The sequence below is a fragment of the Leptopilina boulardi genome, unplaced genomic scaffold, assembly GCF_019393585.1.
Source record: "Leptopilina boulardi isolate dan_hultmark-lab unplaced genomic scaffold, ZJU_Lbou_2.1 LbouV2_368, whole genome shotgun sequence".
Classification (NCBI taxonomy): Eukaryota; Metazoa; Arthropoda; class Insecta; order Hymenoptera; family Figitidae; genus Leptopilina; species Leptopilina boulardi.
In genome coordinates this window covers 2,406,595-2,428,652 of record NW_026137938.1, presented here as the reverse complement: position 1 = coordinate 2,428,652, position 22,058 = coordinate 2,406,595, and the positions used below count along the sequence as shown (strand labels likewise).

The 22,058-nt window shown below is 28.3% G+C and overlaps 4 protein-coding genes across 4 annotated transcripts in view; 3 read left to right on the top strand and 1 right to left on the bottom strand.

Annotated features, from left to right (window-relative positions):
* The window catches only part of LOC127287340 (A-kinase anchor protein 200-like), a 97,113-nt gene extending 85,362 nt beyond the window's left edge, over window positions 1-11,751 (top strand). Inside the window, exons 6-9 of the mRNA XM_051314196.1 lie at window positions 5,135-6,739; window positions 8,681-8,854; window positions 9,143-9,220; window positions 9,299-11,751. Of these exons, the coding sequence (XP_051170153.1) occupies window positions 5,135-6,739; window positions 8,681-8,854; window positions 9,143-9,220; window positions 9,299-9,343 (1,902 nt within the window). The 3' untranslated portion in view covers window positions 9,344-11,751. The remainder of the gene's footprint in view (window positions 1-5,134; window positions 6,740-8,680; window positions 8,855-9,142; window positions 9,221-9,298) is intronic.
* Window positions 11,752-12,950: 1,199 nt separating this feature from the next.
* On the top strand, window positions 12,951-14,563 carry LOC127287338 (ubiquitin carboxyl-terminal hydrolase isozyme L5). The gene is made up of 6 exons (XM_051314194.1): window positions 12,951-13,156; window positions 13,250-13,313; window positions 13,439-13,544; window positions 13,606-13,793; window positions 13,871-14,068; window positions 14,143-14,563. Exons 1-6 carry the CDS (start codon window positions 13,081-13,083, stop codon window positions 14,444-14,446), a joined length of 936 nt encoding a protein of 311 aa, XP_051170151.1. The 5' UTR covers window positions 12,951-13,080; the 3' UTR covers window positions 14,447-14,563.
* On the bottom strand, window positions 14,442-16,284 carry LOC127287337 (uncharacterized). Its single transcript, XM_051314193.1, has one exon. The coding sequence runs from the start codon at window positions 16,024-16,026 to the stop codon at window positions 14,740-14,742; it is 1,287 nt and encodes a 428-aa protein (XP_051170150.1). The 5' UTR covers window positions 16,027-16,284; the 3' UTR covers window positions 14,442-14,739.
* A 414-nt stretch (window positions 16,285-16,698) lies between these two features.
* Window positions 16,699-21,898, top strand: LOC127287336 (poly(ADP-ribose) glycohydrolase-like). Its single transcript, XM_051314192.1, has 10 exons — window positions 16,699-16,879; window positions 17,134-17,411; window positions 19,202-19,318; window positions 19,389-19,550; window positions 19,643-19,896; window positions 19,975-20,075; window positions 20,144-20,303; window positions 20,381-20,699; window positions 20,824-21,058; window positions 21,120-21,898. The coding sequence occupies exons 2-10, from the start codon at window positions 17,151-17,153 to the stop codon at window positions 21,803-21,805; spliced, it is 2,295 nt and encodes a 764-aa protein (XP_051170149.1). The 5' UTR covers window positions 16,699-16,879; window positions 17,134-17,150; the 3' UTR covers window positions 21,806-21,898.
* The last annotated feature ends 160 nt before the right edge of the window (window positions 21,899-22,058 follow it).

The window sequence follows — 22,058 nt, the reverse complement described above, 5'->3', positions numbered from 1 at the left end:
AAAGTTTAGAAAGTTCCCTTTATATTTATTCGTCGCAAGTGTTGTGACAGATAAGAGCGACATTTGATTCAAAAAGCGATTAAAAAAAAAAATAAAAAAAAAATGGTCACCCCTAATGCAAATGGAATTCACCTCTTTTCGTTCCTAAATGCAGGCCTCGGATTATACGACTTTTTCGACTATTTCCGACTTTTTTTCAAAAATACGACTTTTTTCGACTAATTTTAATAAAATGCGACTTTTTCGCCTTTTTCTTAAATTAAAAAAATTTTTTTTGAATAAATTACGATTTTTTTTAGTATAAAATGCAGATCTTCTTCAGATCTTCTTTATTTCAATTATTTTAACAAATTTTTAACTAAAACTCTTCACTAAATTAATTATTTTTAATAATTTTAATGGAATTTATCACAAATTCAATTATTTTAAACTATTTTTGAATTAAACTTTTTATGAAATTTAATCATTGTATATAATTTAAAAAAAAATTAACAAAATAAAATTACCAAAAAATTCTAATAAATTCTTCATTAACAGAAATTATTAGAAATTTCTCTTATTATATTATATTATTGTCTGAAAATTAACACAATCTTTTGAAATTAAATTATTTTCCAAAATTTCAATTAAAATTCAATTATTTACAAAATTTTCAATCTTTTAAAATTCAAAAAATTTTACAAAATTTCCATTCAAAATCAAATAAAATTCAATTATTTTGAAAAATTTCAATCAAAAATCAACTAAAATTCAATTATTTTCAAAATTTTAAATTCAAAATCAACTAAAATTCAATTATTCTCAAAAATTTCAATTCAAAATTATTTATTATCAATATTTTCAATCTAAAATCAACTAAAATTAAATTATTATCCAAAATTTCAATTGAAATTCAATTATTTTCAAAAATTTTAATTTAAAAGCTTTTAAAATTTACCATCTAAAATTGTTTGAAATTTAATAATTTCAATTATAATTCTCTCATGAAATTCAATTATCTTTAACTTATTTTCATAATATTATTCGAAAATTCAATTATTTGAAACCATTTTTTAATTAAAAATCACTTGAAGTTCAATTAATTTCAAAAATCTCAATTATAAATCATTGAAAATTCAATTACTTTTAAAAAATGTTATCTGAAAATTATTTAATAAATTATTTTTAATTCTGTAAAATTTAATTATTGTCTGAAAATTAACAAAATCTTTTGAAATTCAATTATTTCTAAAAATTTCAACTTAAAACTCTTTCAAAATTATTATTATTTAAAAAAAATTATTTAAAAATCTGTAAAACTATTTTATTAATATAAAAAAAATCGACTTTTTTTTGGAACATAAATCGACTAAAACGACTTTTTTTGTGCCTGTAAGTCGATCCGAGGCCTGTAAATGCAATAAAAAAATAAAATTTGGATTTTTATTACTTTAATGTATTTTTTATTTTATTTTTTTCGAATCTTTTTTATTTTTTTATCCATTTGGGAAAATTTTTTGATTTTATTCTTAGCTTTCGAAAATGATTCATTAAATGATGATAATAAAGTCAGAGGCTCCTATAGTATGTCTTTCAATGAAGTTTCAAGTTTGCCAGAATAGGGTCATTAACTATTCACGAGATCAGTTGTAGGTTGTTTCTGGTACCGAGGACTTCCGGTCCGGCGAAATGAACTTAACGGGCTTGTTTCCGTGATAGATTGACTGCCTCCGTTTTGTGATGTGCCTCTAATCTCTCAACGATAATGTTAAACCCAGCTTTGCTAATGGAGTTTAAAATTTTGCGTGTGTTACCTTCTATTCTATTTCCTTTATATTTTTAAAAATTCTCATTACTTATCAATTCGCTGATTCTTTTCTTTTAAGGAAAACTTTTCAAAATTTCCAATAACTTACAAATTTTTATTTCATTATATTACTTTAATTTAAAAAAAAAAATTTTTTTTTTTATTTTCTTGAAATTTTAGTTTTTTCAATAATTTCAAATTTTTATGGACTGATTAGAATAGAGTAATCATTTTTATGAAATTAAATAGAAAATTTAAGAAGAAAAATTAATTATATTGAGAGAGGAAGGTCAAGGTGTTTTTTTTTTTTTTTTTTATTTCTGAATTTTTCAAATGTTGGTTTTTTTGTATCGAGACACAACGAGAGTTGATAAAATCGCACCTTGGGGTAAAAAAAAAATTTATTTTTTTTTTTTTTTTGCTTTTAAGGTCTGTAACGAACTAGTAAACCGACACTTGTCACGCGACGATCTGGCGTCAGGACGCTTATAAAAATAGATGCGGATAAAGAGAAGCAAACGTTTGCTTCTTTGTATATATTTGCAAAGAACCTTCCAAAAATCAAATTGAAAAATTAACATTATTTAAAAAATTTCCATTCATCAACATTTTTTGTTTTTTTTGTGAATGATTTTTTTTTTTTTTGCATGTTTTTAAATTTTTTGCTTCAATGTTTCGCATTTATTTATGAATTTAAATTCAATTTTAATGTGTTTTTCAAATGAACAGATGGTTAATTAAATAGATGAAGAAGATTAATTTTGAATATTTTGCGCGTTTGTTCGAGAATAAGTCCTTACAATTTGCAACACTTTTAGAACTCGAAGACACAAATCGAATTCAATTTGAATTAAATAGCAACTTTCTTGAGATATAAATAAAATTGACATTGTGCGCCGTGAAGTCGAAATTTATTCGCAACACTTATATATATTTCCTCTCGAGGGGCGGGGGGGGGGGGGGAGGGGGGATCCCACGGGGCTTTTAAAAGTAATTTATGGAATACGTTGAAAATACTCTTTTAAAAGTTTGTCAACATTTCTCAAGTTTGTGCGCAAATTGAATTATTACTAAGTGCCGTGCATTTAATTGTTTTATTACTTTGTGAAATCAATTTTCGTACCTTTCTCTATTTTGTAAATTTACATTGACGTTGATTCAATATTAATTTACATTAATTGACATTTTTTTTTAAATTTAATAATTGAATATAACTTTTTTTTTCGAGCTTGTTTTTTAGACTTCTTTACTGATCCATTAACGGATGAAAAACCTGTCGATATTCTATCGTTGTTTTAGCTTATAACCGATATGACTCAAGCTTCAGCTTTTCCGGATTATTTCCTCACTATTTCGTTGACAAGTCTCGACTTTTTCCTTTTTTTTCTCTCTATATATATAACGTGATGTTTCGTATCCTGAGTCATGGATTTTTTTTTTTTTTTTTTACTTCTTTGTTCTGGTAGAAAAATAGAAATTCCACGTTTTGTAACATTTTCCAACTTTTTCTTTTTTTTACAAAAGGTTTTGTTTTCTCGAAATGGCATTATTATATAGAAACCAGTGTGACTGTTTTTTTCCTCAAAAATAAAAATTAAAAAAATGAATTACTGGAATATTTTTTTTTTCTGTAATTTTTAGTAATTTTATAATTATCGAAATTATATTAATTATAGAACAGTGGTTCGTTTCACGGTTATTAATTTAATTAACAATTTGTCGAGCGTTTAAAGTTTTAATAGAATGTAATTAGCTTAAAAAGTTATATATATTCGAAATAAAAATTATCTAATTACTTTTTGGTGTCGTGAGTTTAAATCACATTTAAAAATTAAGGTTCAAGAACCTTGTTTGCAAACGTGCCTTTTTCCGCTGATCTTATTTCCACTTTCGTTTTGCTCTAGTGAACCAGAAAACCATCTCATTTTATATTTGCAGACAATAGATTTAAAACTGACTTGGTCCAGCTGTAATAAATTTAGTTTTTTTTTTTTTAATGGGTCATTTTTATTTTATAAACAAGGTATATTTTTAAATAATGACAGCAAAAAAAAAAAAAGATAAATTAATTTGAAGGCCATTTCGTGATTACAACCAATAATTCGTTTAGTTGCTTGTCACTCGTAAATAAAAAGTGGCCTCTTTTTTTTTTTTTTTAATTAAAGTGATCCACGCTAGCGAAACAAACCCAAATTTGTAATTTAAATATCACAGAGAAATTAATTTTTTATTATTAATTGAAATTCCCATTGTTTCGAAAATGATCAATGCCTCTAGACTCTAACTATTGCCCTCCTTATTTTGTATTCTTGAAAAAGCTTCTCATCTTTTTGCGAGATGAATGAATTATTTTCTCGAGAATCTAGAAAGAGACTATATCATTGAAATTATTTTTAACTCGGAAACATCGCCCTTGTACTCGATTTTCAATTAAATTTCTCTCATCGTTGCCATGCCACCCCATTTTAGTCAAAGTCTCCTCTAAATATAGAATTTATAAATGGAATATATATGTAAAGTTTCTATATCTGTTGCTGATTCACTTGCACACCGAAATAACAAACTCCAAATACAAATTATTATTATTATTATTATTACTGAATTACGAAAATTTGAATCTATAAACTGAAATATGATAAAAATTATCAAGAATTTAATATAGAAATATATGAATTTATTTTCTCAATATTGATAAGAGATTGTGATTCCAATCACAAAAAAGGGAAATTTTATTCAATTCTGGATGAGGGCCAATAGTCAAAGTACGAGATATTTTGTCATCATGCCAAAATTCATTGTACACGTGAGAATCCTAGAGTGTATTATCAACCAATCCACTTTCTGATACACTCACGATAAGTGTTGTTCAAATAAAGGATTCAAAATATCACGTAATTGAATCAAGTTTTTCAAAAATATTTCAATTCTCAATAATTAACGATTAATTAGAAACGGAAACATATTGTTTTATTAGTTGACACAGTGACACGGTTGGCCACCCCTGAAAGGCGCGCCACTATATTTCAACCCCCTATTTTTTTTTTCTCTTGCCTGTCGGACACTTTAGGCGCCCTTTCCCCCCCTCTTCTATTACGAGTCAGAACTTTACCCCTTAGCGACGCATGCAACCGTCAACGACCCCCTTTTTCGCGTGCCTGACAAAACATAATGTCACGCTCGACTGAACTAACGTTTTCCTCCATACGTGCGAACACCACTTAAGTGCACCCGCTTTTTCTAATAATTATTAACGCATAACTAAAATTATCAAAAAAAAAAAATTTGCTTCTTATTTTGGCAAAAAAAAAAACAGTGATTCAAAAATTTAATGAAATATTTTATTTCTAGGGTGGTGAGGAGGCAGAAAATGCGGCAGCGAGCAGTCCGATTGACAAGTCCGAAGTGAGCAGTCCAGTTGAAAGTGAAGCCGCCCCAGCGAAGGCGACGGAAGCTAAGGAAATGGAGAAGCCCGCTGAAGAAAAGAAAGACGAGGCTACCTCTGTGGAAAAGGAAAAGCCCGCTGAGAAAGTCGAGATCGCTGATAAAGTTGAGGTCAGTGGAGAAGATGCAACGGCCCATCACACAGAGCCAATTGCAACGCCGTCTATCATTGAGAGGAAAACCAGTGAGGATCTCCCATCCCGTTTCCCATCCAGTCCTCCTCCAACGCCAATTGATCCTTCACCATTGCAACAGGCTCAGCAAGCAGCGGCAAGCGCCACGGCCCTTGCCGAGGCACTCAAGCTTCCTGCCGAGGCTGCCAGCAATAATCAACAATCCATCTTATTGTCGTTTGACGAGCACACTGACACTCCCAAAGAATCAATAATCGCGAACATCCCTCCAACAACTATCGTTGACGAAATTCAAGAGATTGTCCAAGAATCCAAGAAGCATGTTCTCGAATCAATGAAAGTCCAAGAAATTAACGAGGCACAAAAAATTAGTGACAATAATCCCACAATTGACAATCAAGACAGTCCATCTGTTATTGAGATTGAAAATAATGCCAAAGAAATTATTGAAACCAAAAATGACGAAATTGAAAAAATTCAAGATTTGGTAATTGAGACCGAGGAGGGTCCAATTCCAATTAGCGACAATGATATTGTTTTTGAGGCGAAACCGGCAATGATCATACCCGAGGATAAAAAAGTTGAAATTCTCCTCGACGTTGGCGAAATAAAAGACGAAATATCAAGCACAACTGTTTCTGATCAAATGTTTGCGGCCGGTGAATCAATAAAAATCCCCGCTATCGAACAAACAGAGCTGACAAGTGCAAGCGAACCCACCGTCATTGGAAGAATTAACGAAGAAATTCTTGACGAGATTCCACCACCTCTGCCTGATTCGCCAGCTCCCGCCCTTCAGGAAACATCCAAATTTCTCAACTTCATGAACGCCGAAATTCCGCCTCTAGATTTACCAGAACAAATTCCAGAATCCCTTATTGAAACCGAAATTTCTGAATCAATCCTTAATAATCAGGAGCCAAAAATTCAAGATTCAATTCAACCCACAGAGAATCATGAAACTCTCAATGATCTCGAAATTCATGATAATGAAAAAAATCCCGCGTGTGCCCAGGTTGACGACATATCCGACTCGTTTGATCTTCCTCCTGTAATAACGATACCACAAGAATTGGTAAAGTGCGAGGAAGATTCCTTCACCTATCCACTTCCTCCGGATGATGTGTCGTCCGTTCAAATTCCGGCCGCGAGGCAAGAATCCACGAGAATCCCAGTGGACTCCATTCTTACACCTCCTCAGAGTCCAAATAATCCTGGTAGTGTCATCAGTTGCACGATTACGGCAACGACGAGAACGTGCAATCGAGAATTGGAGCCAATATCGGACAATAATTCAATGATGATGGAGAGATTGGCCGACAATGAAACTCAAGCGAGTCAATTGTCAAATGGCCACGTCGCAGCCGATGATCATCAGGTGATTAATTCATGCAACTTCCTGGCATGACAACAATGGCAAAGAAAAAAAAAAAAAAAAAACAAAGAAATTTTTTGTGGTGATACCTCCAAATTCTACGTTAACTGGTCTATTTTTTTTTTTCATTTTTTTTTCTCTCTTTCAAATCTCTTGGGAGCAAAAATCGAGTGTCTCTTGTGAAGCCTTCAATATTTACCTTCAAACAAACTTTTCCAATTCCAATTTTTCCAAACAAAAGTATATCAAACTAAGTCCAAACTATTAATTTTTAATAACTTCATTTAAATAGAAATTTCAATTTATATTAATTTTAAAAACAAAAATTCGGACTAATTTTCAGTAAATACGATTTTGGTAATTCGGTAAATATTTTTCGTTCTCTAGACAACAAAAAAGTTTTTTTTATAATTGCTCAAATTTCTGATTTTTAAAATCTTTTTTTTTTCTACACTTTAAGAAAATTACAATTTCCAAAAATAATTCACACTTTCGGGCAAAACACGACACCGTCATTTTGGGAAATTCTTTGGACAAAAAAAAAAAATTACATTCTCTTTGGGAAAATTCTACATTTTCTTGGGAAACAATTCAATTTTTAGGAGAATTTTGAAAATAAATTTCCCTTTATATTTGAAATAAAATAAATCACGATGATCAGGAAACTTTTTGGAGTCTTTTGAGATATTCCATTGAGACTTGTGACATGACTTGACGCGTGCCGAGAACTTGTTTTCGAGGTGACACAACATTGTGATTATTCTAATTGTCCTGGGAAAAATATGCTTGAGACGAAGAGAATGGCACGCGATGACGCTATTAACGCGTGTCAAAAGCTATATTTTATTAACTCTCACTTTTCTCTGTGGATCCTGATTCCTTTTTTTTTCCTTTATTCATCTATTCTTGGGAATTTTTTTTTTACCACAGCTCTGAAGAATGTTTTTTCGACCCCCCTCAGCCCGTTTACTATCAACGATTAACAACAAGTCAATTTTAATGCTCGTTCTCCTTTTCCTTAAATGCCTCTGATCCTTATGTTGTTCACCTCTTGGTTTTCTTTAGAAATATTAACACTTAATTTGGGATTTATTAATAATAATAATTATTATTAATAATTATTATTATAATTATTATATTAATGATGATAATATAATAATAAAGAGAGGAATTCAGATGTTCAGTAAAATTGTGAACTGGTTTTTGTTCGATCTATTTTTTTTTTCTTAAATTATATAGAAATTTGAATCGGATTTTTTATTTTATGAATTTTATCAAAAAAAAATAATTTTCTACTAAAAACAATTTTAAAATTGAAAAGATCGAACAAAAAATTTTGTTCACTCGAAAATTCAGAATTCATTTATTTCAGAGAAGAACAAATTTAAAGTAATTTGAAAGATCTGATTAAACTAGTAGTTGTATTGTTTTTGCTTTTCAATTACTGACAAACTATTCTAAAAAAAAAAATCTCTCACCCAAGCCATTAATCTACATGTTGCTACTGTAATTGCATATGTTGTGTGGTTTGAATCTTAAGCGCGTACTGCATGTTAAAATGTTATTGTCTTCAGACAATAACAAAAAGGAATTTAACTCGTTACAGTACTTAAGGCATGATGAACAACATTATTAAAGTTCAAATTAATAAAATTTAAAATCAATTTTTTGTTTTAATTTTTAGAAACTTAAATTTTTTTCATTTTTTGATGATTAATTTTATTGAAATCGACTTATCGATTAGTCACGTAATTTATTCTAAATTAAAATAGATTCAAAAATCTTGTAATAATAATAAAAAAAAATGAATTCTGAATTTTCTCTCTTGTGGGTTTGTAATTGTCCTATGGCATGAAGAGTATTGGCTTTTTATTCCTTTCTTTCGAGGGAACCATTGAAAACTAACAAACAAGAAAAAAAAAAAACACACGAACGTTTTTGCAGAGCATTTCCGAGCCCGAAGCTCCAGTGGAAAACAATGTTTCGGCAAATGAGGTCAGCACGACAGAAAGCGCTGATGAAGCTCCAAAGGTGCCACCACCTGCAGTGCCAGTCGAAGTGACTGTAGCACCAGCTCTCGCGCCTGTTATCACCGAAGATGTTGCCTCTGTTACCAAGGTAATTAAATAATTTCGTTTCTAATTACTGTTTCCTTTTTTTCTATTAAATTATAAGGAAAATTAGTTATTTTAATTTTGAATGATGATCGCCCAAGGATCATTTTCTGCTCGATGAGTGAAAGTGATTCTGAAGATTTTTTCCTTTTTTTTCCACAAAAAAAAAGAAAAAACAAAATTGAAGATTATTGAGCGAGGGGCCATCTGACTTATTTTTTTTTTTCAATTTGATAGAAAAACTGATTTTTTTCTGAATAAATTAAAATGATTTTAAATTTTCGATTTTCAGGCAATTGAAGAGATTGACATCACCGAAAAAGCCGTTGCTGCTGCAGTTAAAGAAGCTATTGAAAATTCTAATGCTAATGTAAGTAAAAAAAATTGTAAATTAATAAACAAAACAAAAAAAGGAATTAAATAATAAAATTTTTCTCATTTGTTACAGGAAATCGTTATCGACTCGAACCACCAAAGTCGTTTGAATGAATAAAAAGCGTCCCTAACCGAATTGTATTTTGGGAAGAAGAAAGTTCTTTTCTCTCTCTCCTTAAAACCAAAAAAGTATATTATATAGATATGTATATTTGGACCATTCCTGCAACTAAACCGAAAAAATAACGTTCTTTCGTTACAAAGCAGCAAACAAAAAAAAAAAAAATAAAATAAAAAAAAAGAAGAGAAGGCGACGCCAACGACGATAATACATAAAAACCGCGACACCACGCGAGAGCATACAGATTATTAGTAGGCCTATTAATTGTTATATGGCATTTGACAGCGAATGATTACTGATGAAATAAAGCTGCGACAGCAATGGTTGAGTTATTAATAAATAAAAGAAAATTAATAGCCGGCGATCGATTAAAACAGAAAAATAGTCGTTCGCGCGGTCGCTCGAGTGGTGATTCGTTATTTCGTGAGCCATCGCGACGATTGAAGAGTTTTTTACTGGGCCGTGCCCAGCGGCAGGTGGTTATTAATGTAATTGTCCTGCAAATGTAGAAATTTTACAAGTGTCATTAATTGTTATTAAGCTAAGATTTAAAAAAAAAAAATAAAAAAAAAAACGAAGACCATTTACGTGGCGGGCGAGCGAACAAAGGCGATGATTAATTTTCAGAGACGTGATGATCGGAATGTATCCCCCCTCACCCAAAAAAAAAAAAAGAAATTTCATCGTCTACTCCGCGGGGAAATACTCAAAATGGGGCGATAAAAAAAAAACCCTCCCGTTACTACATTACTGTTAACAAAGAAAAATAATATGAAAAAAAAGAAGCTTACAAAAAAAAAAAATACAATCTTGTGGTCTTTTTGTGTAAATGTAAGAAAGAATGTGCAAGAGTAAGAGATAGAAAGAAGAGAGAAAATTTGAAATATCTAAGTGTTGAAGAAATGGTGAGAATCGGTCGAGAACGAAAGAATAACGAGAGAATGAGTGAGTGATTGATTATATTGTCAGGAGAGAGAGAGAGAGAGAGAGAGAGAGAGAGAGAGAGAGAGAGAGAGAGAGAGAGAGAGAGAGAGAGAGAGAGAGAGAGAGAGAGAGAGAGAAAGCGCGCGAGCGAATGGAAAAAAAAGTCATTTAAATGCATCGAGTACGATTCACATTGCGATTTTTCCTATGATTATATTGTTCGTGATTTCTTTTGCGATCCTTTGTCTTCTTTTTGTAATTTGTAAAATGAAAAGATTTTAAACGTCGTAACGAGGAAATTACCGCACACACATTACCCACACGTAAAAAAAAAAAAACAAAACAAGAATTATTGGACGAATTCTAAGCACACAAACACAAAAAAAAAAATTTTTTTTTTTTAAAATAAAACAGTACACTTACCACTGAAGACATTTTTGAAATAAGATAAGTAAGTCGAGCAGCGTAAGTGATATAAATATATATAAATATATCTAGATATAGAAGATGCATTTGTGTAAATTCGGCGTTTGTTCGAAATGCTACTTCTCCATACGAGAATCGCTTACGACGAACTATCGCGTAATTTTATGATAATCAATTTAAAATATCGCCTAACTACGATAACAAAAGAAAAAAGTAAAAAAAAAAAAAAAAAAAAAAATAGACCCGCACAACAAACTGAAATGGTAAAAAACAAACCTTTTTCAACTTTTCATACAACGTTTTCTACGTTTATACGGATCTCCAAAAAAGTAAATTAATGACTTAAAAGAATTCATCTTTTTTTTTTTTTTTTTTTTAATTTTTTTTAAATATTTAATGGTCGTAGGCGTGTAGATTATCAAAGTTTTTAAAAACGTGAAAACGCATATACGTATATGCCACGGATCTGAATATTTCTAAGTGTTAGACGAGCGCAAAGGTCATTAATGCCTATGACCGACATTGATTTTATACGATATATATTAATTATTAAGAGAAAAAGAAAATAATAAAATTAAACAAAAGTTGTATAGTAAACCTTATTCGTATGGAATTTCATTCAAGTAATTATCTGTGAAATGAATATATTTACAACGAACAAAAGAAGAAAAAAAAAAAAAAAAAAAAAAAGAGGAGAAAGAAGAAAGAGACAGTCGTTTTCTCGAGGAACAGATTTTAAACGACGAATAATGAAAAAAAAAAAAAATAGGCGCGTGGTCTCTTTATCGTTTCGATTCTCGGACCCCGACCGATTTGTGCACCTAACGCTACCGATCGTCATCCTTTTTGAAATGTTTTCATAATCAGTGCATTTTGTTGTATTTTCCATATTAATATTTGAAAATCATTCTACGACTCGATGCACTGATTGAAAACAATTCAAATAGAAAAAAAAAAAAAAATATAGTCTTCAGCATCTTTCATCAACAGTTGTAATAGTAATTAAACTATTCTACATTTATCTATAACCTATAATAAACTGTGAAACAAGTGTACGAACTCATTTCTCTTTATTTGACATCCCGAAAATTTTTCCTTTTTATTTAAAATTAGTTTAATAAGTTTTTATTTAAATTATTTTATTCAATATTCTAAAAAGTATTTATATAGAATTTTTTCATGTATAGATATTTGAAAAGAAAATTAAATTGAAAAATTTCATTTTATATTAAATTGTTAAATATTATATTATAGGTATTACCTTGTCTTCATCTTCATTGTTAATTCTAATGTTCATATTTAAACAAATTTTATAAAATTTTTAATTTATTTGAAATTTTCAAAATTATCAGTACTGGTACCGGAAATGATATCCGCGACTAGCGGCAATGAACGGAAACAAAATATATTGCCAATGATCCTACCTAAACGCTACTGCGCTTGCGCTACGACAACTCTCTTATAGGTCGAAAAAAGCGCGCTTATATAAAATGCTTAATAATAACAAAACTTTAATAAATCAATATAAAAATATTTTCACTACTGAATTTATTTTTTTTTCTTAATTATATTGCTTCCTAATAAAAAAAATACTAATTTCCTTAATATACTTAAGTACGTAAAAAAAATAATAATAATGATAATAATAAATTATATAATAATTAATTAATAAATATTATATTGATGATAATAATAATAAATTATAAATATTTTATTTAAAAAATAATGATATAAATATAATAAAATTATTATTATTATTATAATTATTATTATTATTATTATTATTATATACTTAAGTATATTAAGGAAATTAGTATTTTTTTTATTAGGAAGAAATAAAATTAACAAAAAAAATAAATTCAATAGTGAAAATATTTTTATATTGCTTTATTAAAGTTTTCTTATTATTAAGCTTTTTATTTTAAGCGCGCTTTTTTCGACCTATAAGAGAGTTGTCGTAGCGCAATCGCAGTAGCGTTTAGATAGGGTCATTGGCAACTCTGAATTATATAGGAAGAGACCACGGTCGTTATAAGTAGGTTGTATTGTTCATGTAAATTACTTTATTTTACTTTACTTTTGCATTTTCCAGTATTTTCTAAAGAAAAATCGATAAATTTACTATCCATATATAATATAATTTATTATAAAATAGAGAAAAAGTAAGAAATAAATTTTGGCAAGTACGTTGTGAACATACCTTTAGTTGTATGGAACAACTTCCTGAGCTAACCTTCATATTATCTATAAGCGTGGTGCTTTGTTTTTGACAGATTTATAGGTTAAAACTTGAAAATATTATAATCACTTGCAATCTTGCAAATTTAAAGAGTAGCAAATTAATACAATTATTTATTATAATAATTTAGTAAATTTTTAAAGAAATGGCGGATTCAACTTTAAATTGGTGTCTCATTGAAAGTGATCCTGGCGTATTTACAGAATTAATAAAAGAATTTGGTAAATCTAACGATTACTATGCATTTTTTGTGTTTGGATTCAAAAGTCTTTCTTTTAAATAGAAATAGGTACATGTTATTTAAATTTTTATAGGCGTTCAAGGTTTACAAGTCGAAGAATTGTGGAGTTTAGACGAGGATCAGTTTGAAAATCTCAAGTAAATATTTTATTTTATTAAAAAATTGATAAGTAAATGAAAAATGTTGTTAATTAGACTTTATTATATTAATAGTAATAATTATGAATTTTTTTTTTTTTTTAACAAAAAGAATATTCTTTCAGACCTGTTCACGGTTTAATATTTTTATTTAAATGGGTTCACGATGATGAACCATTAGGAACATTGGTACAAGACAGTCGACTTGATAAAATTTTTTTCGCAAAACAGGTGAGTACCCTTAAATAATAAATTTAGAGTACTATTAAGACAATTTTGTTTTTTTTTGCAGGTTATAAATAATGCTTGTGCGACTCAAGCGATTCTCAGTGTTTTACTTAATTGTAAACATCAAGATGTTGCCTTGGGACCAAATTTAGAGGAATTTAAAAATTTTTGTCAAAGTTTTGACGCTAATATGCGTGGTTTAGCATTGAGTAATTCAGATGTCATTAGACAAGTTCATAATTCATTTGCCAGGTATGAAAATTATTTTACAAAAGAATTAAATTTTATCGTAATTTTCGAAATAGTAATAAATAATAATTGTTTTATAGACAAACACTTTTTGAATATGATTCAAAATTATCAGGAAAAGATGAAGACGTATTTCATTTTGTAAGCTATTTACCTATTGATGGACGACTTTATGAATTGGATGGATTGAAAGAAGGTCCTATGGATTTAGGTCCATGTCCATCTGGTGATCAATGGGTACAAGCTGCGAAACCAATTATTCAAAAAAGGATAAATAAGTAAGTTATTTAAATTTAAAAAAAATTTACATTTTAATTATCAAAATTAATAATTTTATTAATATTTTTTAAAGATATAACGAGGGCGAAATACATTTTAATCTAATGGCAGTGGTTTCGGATAGAAAAATGTTATATGAACGTGAAAAGGCAAAATGTGGTGATCCAACTGAAGTAGCACGTCTACAGGAATTAATTGAAGAGGAAGTGAGAAAATTGAAACGATATCAAATTGAAAATATTCGACGAAAACACAATTATCTTCCTTTAATCATGGAATTATTGAAAGCACTTGCCAAAGATGGAAAACTTGTCTCTCTTTATCAGAAGGCAAAAGAACGAGCAATCGAAAAGGAATCTAAAAAAAATAAAGTTTAAAATTCTACGCTTATTTATTTGAAAATCGTATTTTGCCTACGTTGTTGGCTCTTCTTTTTTTTTTTACATAGTGTACGAATTTTCAAACACTTTAATATAATTATATTTACACAATTATTTCTTCAAGTGATTTTCTAAAAAAAGGTATTCTCTCATTTTTTTTATTTAGTTTCGAAAAAAATGGTTTGAATCCCTTTTTAAATTTAATTATTTTTTAATATCTTATTTTTACACATTACAATTTAAATTTGTTGAATTAAATTTTCAGAATGAAAAAAAAAAATTTATGTATTTTAAGATGGATGCGGAAGATATTCCAGTTTTTCGGCAAATTCAACAAGTTCCTCAACAACTTCTTTGATTCTTCGTGCATAATGGGGATCTTTTTGCATTATTGAAAATACAAATTCTTTTCGATCGTGAAATACATATTTATCATAATTTTCTGGATTGTCAAAAATTTCAGCACCACTTTTACCATCCATTAATACAGTTGGAAAGAATATTGCTGCTGTCACAATTCCACATAGTCTTTGCTCTTCGACTCCATCGTTAATTTCTTTCCACGTGGGAATTTCAGTCTCGGCATTATTTTCAAGTAAGGCACATGTCAATACTGTAAAATAATGTTTTATCAATTCTTCTTCATATTTTTGACGAAATTCACGTGTTGTGCATAAATAGAAAAGTTGAGTGACATCATGTGCAAGTGATGAATATCGTAATAATTGAAAATCAACGAGAACACATTTATTCTTTGTTTCATTGAATAATAAATTATTACCCCATAAATCGCCATGACTAATGACATTACGTTTCGTTAATGATGGTTTAAAACCGTCACATGATTTTCTACAAGCATGAAAAATATTTTCTGTTTTTAAATTCAATTTATCGGCGAGATATATTGTAAAATCAATTGCAGTTTGAAACCATTGTAAACGTTTTACAGAATTGTCAAATGGATTTTCTTCAAAAGCTTCTGGGAATATTATGTTAAACGATTGTTTTAATCGATTTTCAGCAATTATTGAGGCTGCATGTAAATGTGCAATTGATGTTAAAGCAGAGGTCATTAATTCTTTGTCAAAAATTTTATCTGGTATCATTTGAAAACCTTTTTCTTTTAAATTTTCAAAAATAAGAGCATCATCTTTTATTAAATAACATATTGGTGACCATTTTTCACCAAAATAATTTCTATTCAATTCGGGAACAATGTTTTCGAAAAAAATTATTTCTTTAGCAAAAATTTGACTTTCCTGAATAAAATTTGCCTGCGATGGTAGTTGATATGGAATGATCTTCATGAAAAATGATTGTTTCTTGATTTGTTGAGATTTTTTTGTTCTTCCAATTAATTCAAGTTTTAGATGTGAACCAAGAAAACCAAGTTTCTCATCACAAAACGGTTGTATTGAATATTCAATAATTTCCGGTCGTTCACGAAATATTTCTTCGTACAATAATTTAATTTCACCTTTAGATAAAATTTTTAAAATTTTATCACAAGAAAAATTGTAACTTGTTTTATTATTAATTTGCAATTTTAATGAATTAATTTGAATTTTATTGGACATTTTTGGTTTGTAATCAAAACTTTTTTTGTCGACGTTGAATCTTCTCTCATTTATATATAGGCAAAGAAGCTGATTATATGATTGATTTATGGGAGGAATTTATCATTTGACGATAATGCATTGTCATATAGTATTTATTTTTAGTGACAAGTTATTTTTTTTTTATTTATTGTAGATTGCTTGAATTATAGATCATAAATTCCTGGATTTTGTAAGCATTGCAATTAAAACATTTTAATTCTTGTATATCGAGTAAACAAGAATTTTGTAATTGTATTAGTTTTAGTATTATTGATTTAAATCTCTATAATTAGTGAATAAATATAGTAAATTTTATTTTTTATTTATTTTTTTTTTCAATTAAAATGAAATAAAAATTCAGAAATTTGCAAAAGTTTTAATTTTTCGAAATTATTTGACGAATAAAAATTATATTAAGGGCGCACTCACACCTTTTGGCTGCCTGCCTGCCTGCAGGAGTTGTCATGGCAACGTGTAGGAGTAACAGAGAGAGAAAATTCAAATTTGAATTTACTATCTCTGTTACTCCTTCACGTTGCCATGACAACTCCTGCAGGCAGGCAGGCAGCCAAAAGGTGTGAGTGCGCCCTAATATTTGAAAAATAAGGCGGGAATTTCAAAATGAAAATTACGCCATCTGTGGAATATACTTTTAAACTTTTTGACAATTCGTGCTTGAAACGAATAATAAAATTTTTTTGATCAATTTTGGACATTTATTAATTCCAAGTGAATAAACGTTTTAAATAATCATTATTTAAAAAAAATGAAAGATACATTTTTTCAATTACGTTTTTAATTAATGCAACAGTATTAGTGAAGTGATTCAAAGGTAAATTACTAATTCTTGACAACCTAACCTACAAATTTAGCAAACAAAAATCATATATAAATAAACATCAGTCAATAATTACATTAATATTTATAATTTGATAATGTAAAATATGCCTTTTAACCCGATTTTTATTTTATAAATACTAAAAAAAAGAGAAAAATTGATCAAATTGTTATTGTCAATATTTAATATTTTGTTTTAGGAAATATTTCCAAATTCTTAAATAATAAATACTAATTTTTACATTGTAGAACCAAGAACATAAAAAATGTCGGATAAATTAAATTTGGATGAGGAGATTTCATCTCCAGATATGTTTTCTGACTCGGATCCTGGATTAAATGTGTCTAATGCTTTTTCTTTTAATGAAGAAAAAGAGGAAGTAGTTTCTAACGAATCAAAATCTTTAAATTCTTCACCCGAATGGAAAGGAGTTAGTCTCGATGAAATTTACAAAGGTCGAGGACCATTTGAATTTCAAGAATTACCCCAAATACATTCTTCAATATCACATACTGTATTATTTGCAGTAAGTTTCTTTTTACATTTTTTTTTGGCTGTTTCTATTTCGCCCGCTCGGGCGAACTAATTCATTTCTGTTATTTCGCCCGTCGCGGGCGAAATAGATACGACTGTGTGAACTGGCTATTTCGCCCGTCGAAATGAATGTGTTTTAGAAAACGGGCAAAATAAGAAAAATAGATTATTTCGCCCGTTCAAGATAAAATCGAGTATCTGGAAGACGAGCGAGTATATTATTTCGTCCGTGAAATGTTTAAACAAAAACGGGCGAAATAATCAAAATACAATATTTAGCCCGCTAGGTATAAACAGCTGTTGTATATTTCAATTTACAAACTAAAATTATTTTAACTTTTATTTTGCAATTTATGTTAAATATCATATATTTGATAAACAAATTTGATGGTCTCATTAATTTTTTGTGTTTCGATAAAAAAAAAGGGTTTTTTTGATTTCTTTCTCAGCAGAATCATGGTTTTATATATCAATGTGAAATTATACTCCGTATAGTATATTCTTTAAATATTGAAAACGACGGTGCGTTGTTTGAAAATCTATTTGGTATCGAAAGTAGTTCATATGACATTCTTTATTTTGATTGTCTTCAATTTTATTTACTCGTTGAATTTAGAGATGCAAATATACAAAAATTTCAGAAATAGTCGATTTTTGAATTCTTATTTAAATTACAAAATTAAAATCCACAATTTTTATTACCAAAGTTTAATAAACAAAATTTAAAAAAAATTTTTTTTCATTTTTCATGAAAAAAATTTTTTAAAATGATTTTTTCAATTTTTAAGAAAAAATTTTTTGCAATTTTTTCGTCAACAATTTTTAAAAGAAAAATTTATAAAAAATATTAAAAAATATTATTAATTATTTGAAAAAATATTAATATTTTTAAATCGATGACGATCAATTTTAATTGTTTTCAACTTCAACATCGTAATTTTAATTAGTTAAATTTAATAATTATAATTTATAATTTTAATATTAGATTAATTTTTTTATAATTTTAATTATATTTATTTACCATTACTATAAAATATTAAATTTTTTTAATTATTTAATAAGAGTAATTAATACCTCTATAAATATATTAATTTTTTTTTCAATACAATTTCTTAGATAAAATAATTATTATTCTTTAAAGTTACGTCTCAAAAACGTGTAAAATAAATATTTGAAAAATCTTCAAGTTAATAATTATACAAACAAATTTTATGTTACAAATATTCTCAAAACTTTAATTAATAAAATTTTTTGAAAAAAAATAGAAAATAATTAAGTATTAATTTTAAGAATTTAAAGAATTTTTAAGAACTTTTTTTTAATTTAAATTTCTTCTATTTTATTAAACCAAATACTCCAAAAGATATAAATAAATAATATTAGACCTATACTCAGACGTCTTTTTTCTATCCATCTTATTTGTTATATTTAAAAAAAGTAAAATTATTTTTTCTCATTATCTAAAAAACAGCTGTCTATACTTAACGGACGAAATAATATACTCGCCCGTCTTCCAGATACTCGATTTTATCTTGAACGGGCGAAATAATCTATTTTTCTTATTTTGCCCGTCTTCTAAAACACATTCATTTCGACGGGCGAAATAGCCAGTTCACACAGTCGTATCTATTTCGCCCGCGACGGGCGAAATAACAGAAATGAATTAGTTCGCCCGCGACGGGCGAAATAGCCACTCCGTTTTTTTTTATATAAAATTTAAATTTCGAATAATTGTGATTTAGAAATTTTTATTAATGAGTTCATTTTTTTTTTATATTGCAGTTGCCATTACCAGATCATGGACTTCCGAAACCATATCCAACAAATGCTGTAGAAAAATGGTGTACCGGTTTTGTTCGAATGCCCCATTCTACTCATAGTTTGTATCCCATAGAGAAGGTAAATTTCATTTTTTTTATTTTTAAAGAACAAAAATTTTTATATCAATTTTAAAATAATTGATTCATAGGATGGCAAAAATAAAGAATTACGATGTCGATGGGAAATAATTCAAGAAGCGCTTTTACAAAATTTTACATCCAGCTTTCAATTGGAGGCGGCAATTTTTTCTTACAATCATAAATATGCTCAACGATGGAATTTCTCAGCTTTGCATAATTTTTTTTCTGAGGTTTTTACGATTTTATTATTGAAAAAAAAAATTTTTATTTTTATAAAATTTAATAATGAAAGAATAATTTATTTCGAAAAAATTTTATTAAGATGGTTGACGAGGATGAAGCAGAGGCATTTTTTACGGGACTTTTGCCAAAAATAATTGAATTAGCCTTACAATTACCAACAATGATAACAGGTGGAATACCATTATTAAGACGACATACAAATGCATCAATAAGCTTAAGTCAAATGCAAATTGCTTCCTTATTGGCTAATGCTTTTTTATGCACATTCCCGAGAAGAAATTCCACAAATCCACAATCGGAATATGCAAATTATCCGCATATTAATTTTAATAAGTAAGAAAAAATCATAATTTGTAAATTAAATTATTTAATTAAAATTGAAAATTTTAATACAAAATATTTTTTTTTCAGACTCTTCTCAGCGTTCAGGGAAAATCGACACGACAAATGTAATTCAGTGGGAGAAAAATTGAAATGTATTTTTCATTATTTCAGAAGAGTGACAACAAAAGGTTGATATAGAAATTTGCAAATTTAAATAAAAAAATAAAAAATTTAATAATTTTTTTTTTTTTTTCAGCTCCCGAAGGTACTATTACAATACAAAGAAGATATATTGCAAAAGAAGATTGTCCCCGCTGGGATCGACAGTCACAAAAATTGCCTTTGTTACATATAGCAAGCAATGGAACAATTGAATCCGAAGGAGCTGGACTTCTTCAAGTGGATTTTGCTAACATGTAAGTTAATAAAAAATTTTGATTTTAATGGAATTTAATAATAAATTTTATTTTACATATTTCAAATTTTGTAACAGGTATGTTGGTGGTGGTGTACTCGGTTGGGGTTGTGTTCAAGAAGAAATTCGTTTTGTTATTTGTCCTGAATTATTAGTGACAATGTTGGTAACGGAAGTGTTGGACGATACAGAAGCATTAGTCATAAGTGGAGTTGAGCGATTTAGTAAATATGAAGGTTACAGTAATAATTTCAAATGGATTGGAGATTTTATTGACGATACTCCACGCGACATTAGCGGAAGGCGAAAAACTTCAGTTGTCGCCATTGATGCCCTCTTTTTTAAGCAACCAAGCAGTCAATTTAAAATGAGCAATGTTATTCGTGAACTCAACAAGGTAATAAACGAAAATTAATAACCGAAGAAATATTATTTCTATAATTTCAATTTTCTTTTTTTGTAATAAAAATACAAAAAAAAAAACATTCGAATAAAAATAATAAATAAAAATTGTCTTTCAGGCATATGTTGGATTTAAGAGTAACATTTCTCAGAGAGATAATGTGCCTGCTGTAGCGACCGGAAATTGGGGTTGTGGTGTTTTTCACGGTAATCCACAATTAAAAGTTTTATTGCAATTAATGGCAGCGGCTTCTGCGGGTCGAAACGTTGTTTACTTTACGTTTGGCGATGTTGAATTAAGGGACAGCGTTTCCGAAATGTACTGGCATCTCGTTCAGCAAAACATTGATATTGGTATGAATTTTTGTGTTTTATTTATTTTATTTTATGATTCTATTTTATTTTATTATTACAGGCCAATTGTTCTCTCTACTTTCTCAATATCAAGAATCAATGTCAAGATCCGATCGGGATTTTTATCGTTTCTTGTATAACCGATCTAAAATGAAACCAATTACTGATTACTTTAAGAAAATAAATTCACTAACGAGAAATGTAAAAACACCGGAAAAAAGAAAACGCGAAAATAGTTCATCATCGTCGCCTGAACAAAAGGAGAAAATGAAAGATGATGCAATTGGAAAATGGATTGAAAATGCGGATGCAAGTTTAGAAGCAAAATTGAAAATAATTAAAACCAATTCGTTACAAGAGAAGGAAAAAATAGATTTAAATAATGGAAATTGCAGTAAGAATGATGGGGTAAAATTACAAATAAAGAAAATTGAATCAACATCGACAAATGATTTGGTTGAGAAACAAATTGTTAAAAAACAAAATTCTAACGAGACAACTGAGTCTACAAATAAAAAAAAACTCTCTCTTTGGGATTTGCCAATGTATGAAGATTCGAAGAAATTGAATAAAAATTCAAAACCAATTTCTGAATTACAAGATTCAAACGAAGAGAATATATTAGAAAATATTAATGATGAATTGGATAATAACATGTCTAATGTTAAAAATGAAGCTAACGAACAGTCAAATAAAAAGAAAGTTGGACAAAGAAAGATATCGGATTTTTTTCTTTCGAATTTGTAAAAAAATTTAACTACGCTTCGTATCAGCACTTTTGTAAATAAATGTATACATTTTAAAATGAAATATAAAAGTATCGTTTTATAATAACAATAAGTTCGATATTTTCGAATATCGATAATTTTAATTTTTTTGCATTTAACGATAATTTAATATTATATTATTAAACAAACAAAATATTTTCATATTTCCAAAAAATAATTTTTGAATAATATTTAACATATTTATAATTAATAGATATTCCAATCATTACAAA

What these genes read in the sequence shown, in the direction of transcription:
- LOC127287336 (XM_051314192.1), top strand. Translation starts at nt 17,151, where the DNA reads ATGTCGGATAAATTAAATTTGGATGAGGAGATTTCATCTCCAGATATG. An exon ending in CACATACTGTATTATTTGCA is followed by an intron (nt 17,412 to 19,201) that starts GTAAGTTTCTTT and finishes TTTATATTGCAG; the next exon opens with TTGCCATTACCAGATCATGG. An exon ending in TGCATAATTTTTTTTCTGAG is followed by an intron (nt 19,551 to 19,642) that starts GTTTTTACGATT and finishes AATTTTATTAAG; the next exon opens with ATGGTTGACGAGGATGAAGC.
- LOC127287338 (XM_051314194.1), top strand. Translation starts at nt 13,081, where the DNA reads ATGGCGGATTCAACTTTAAATTGGTGTCTCATTGAAAGTGATCCTGGC. An exon ending in GTTCATAATTCATTTGCCAG is followed by an intron (nt 13,794 to 13,870) that starts GTATGAAAATTA and finishes ATTGTTTTATAG; the next exon opens with ACAAACACTTTTTGAATATG. An exon ending in ATTCAAAAAAGGATAAATAA is followed by an intron (nt 14,069 to 14,142) that starts GTAAGTTATTTA and finishes TATTTTTTAAAG; the next exon opens with ATATAACGAGGGCGAAATAC.
- LOC127287337 (XM_051314193.1), bottom strand. Translation starts at nt 16,026, where the DNA reads ATGTCCAATAAAATTCAAATTAATTCATTAAAATTGCAAATTAATAAT.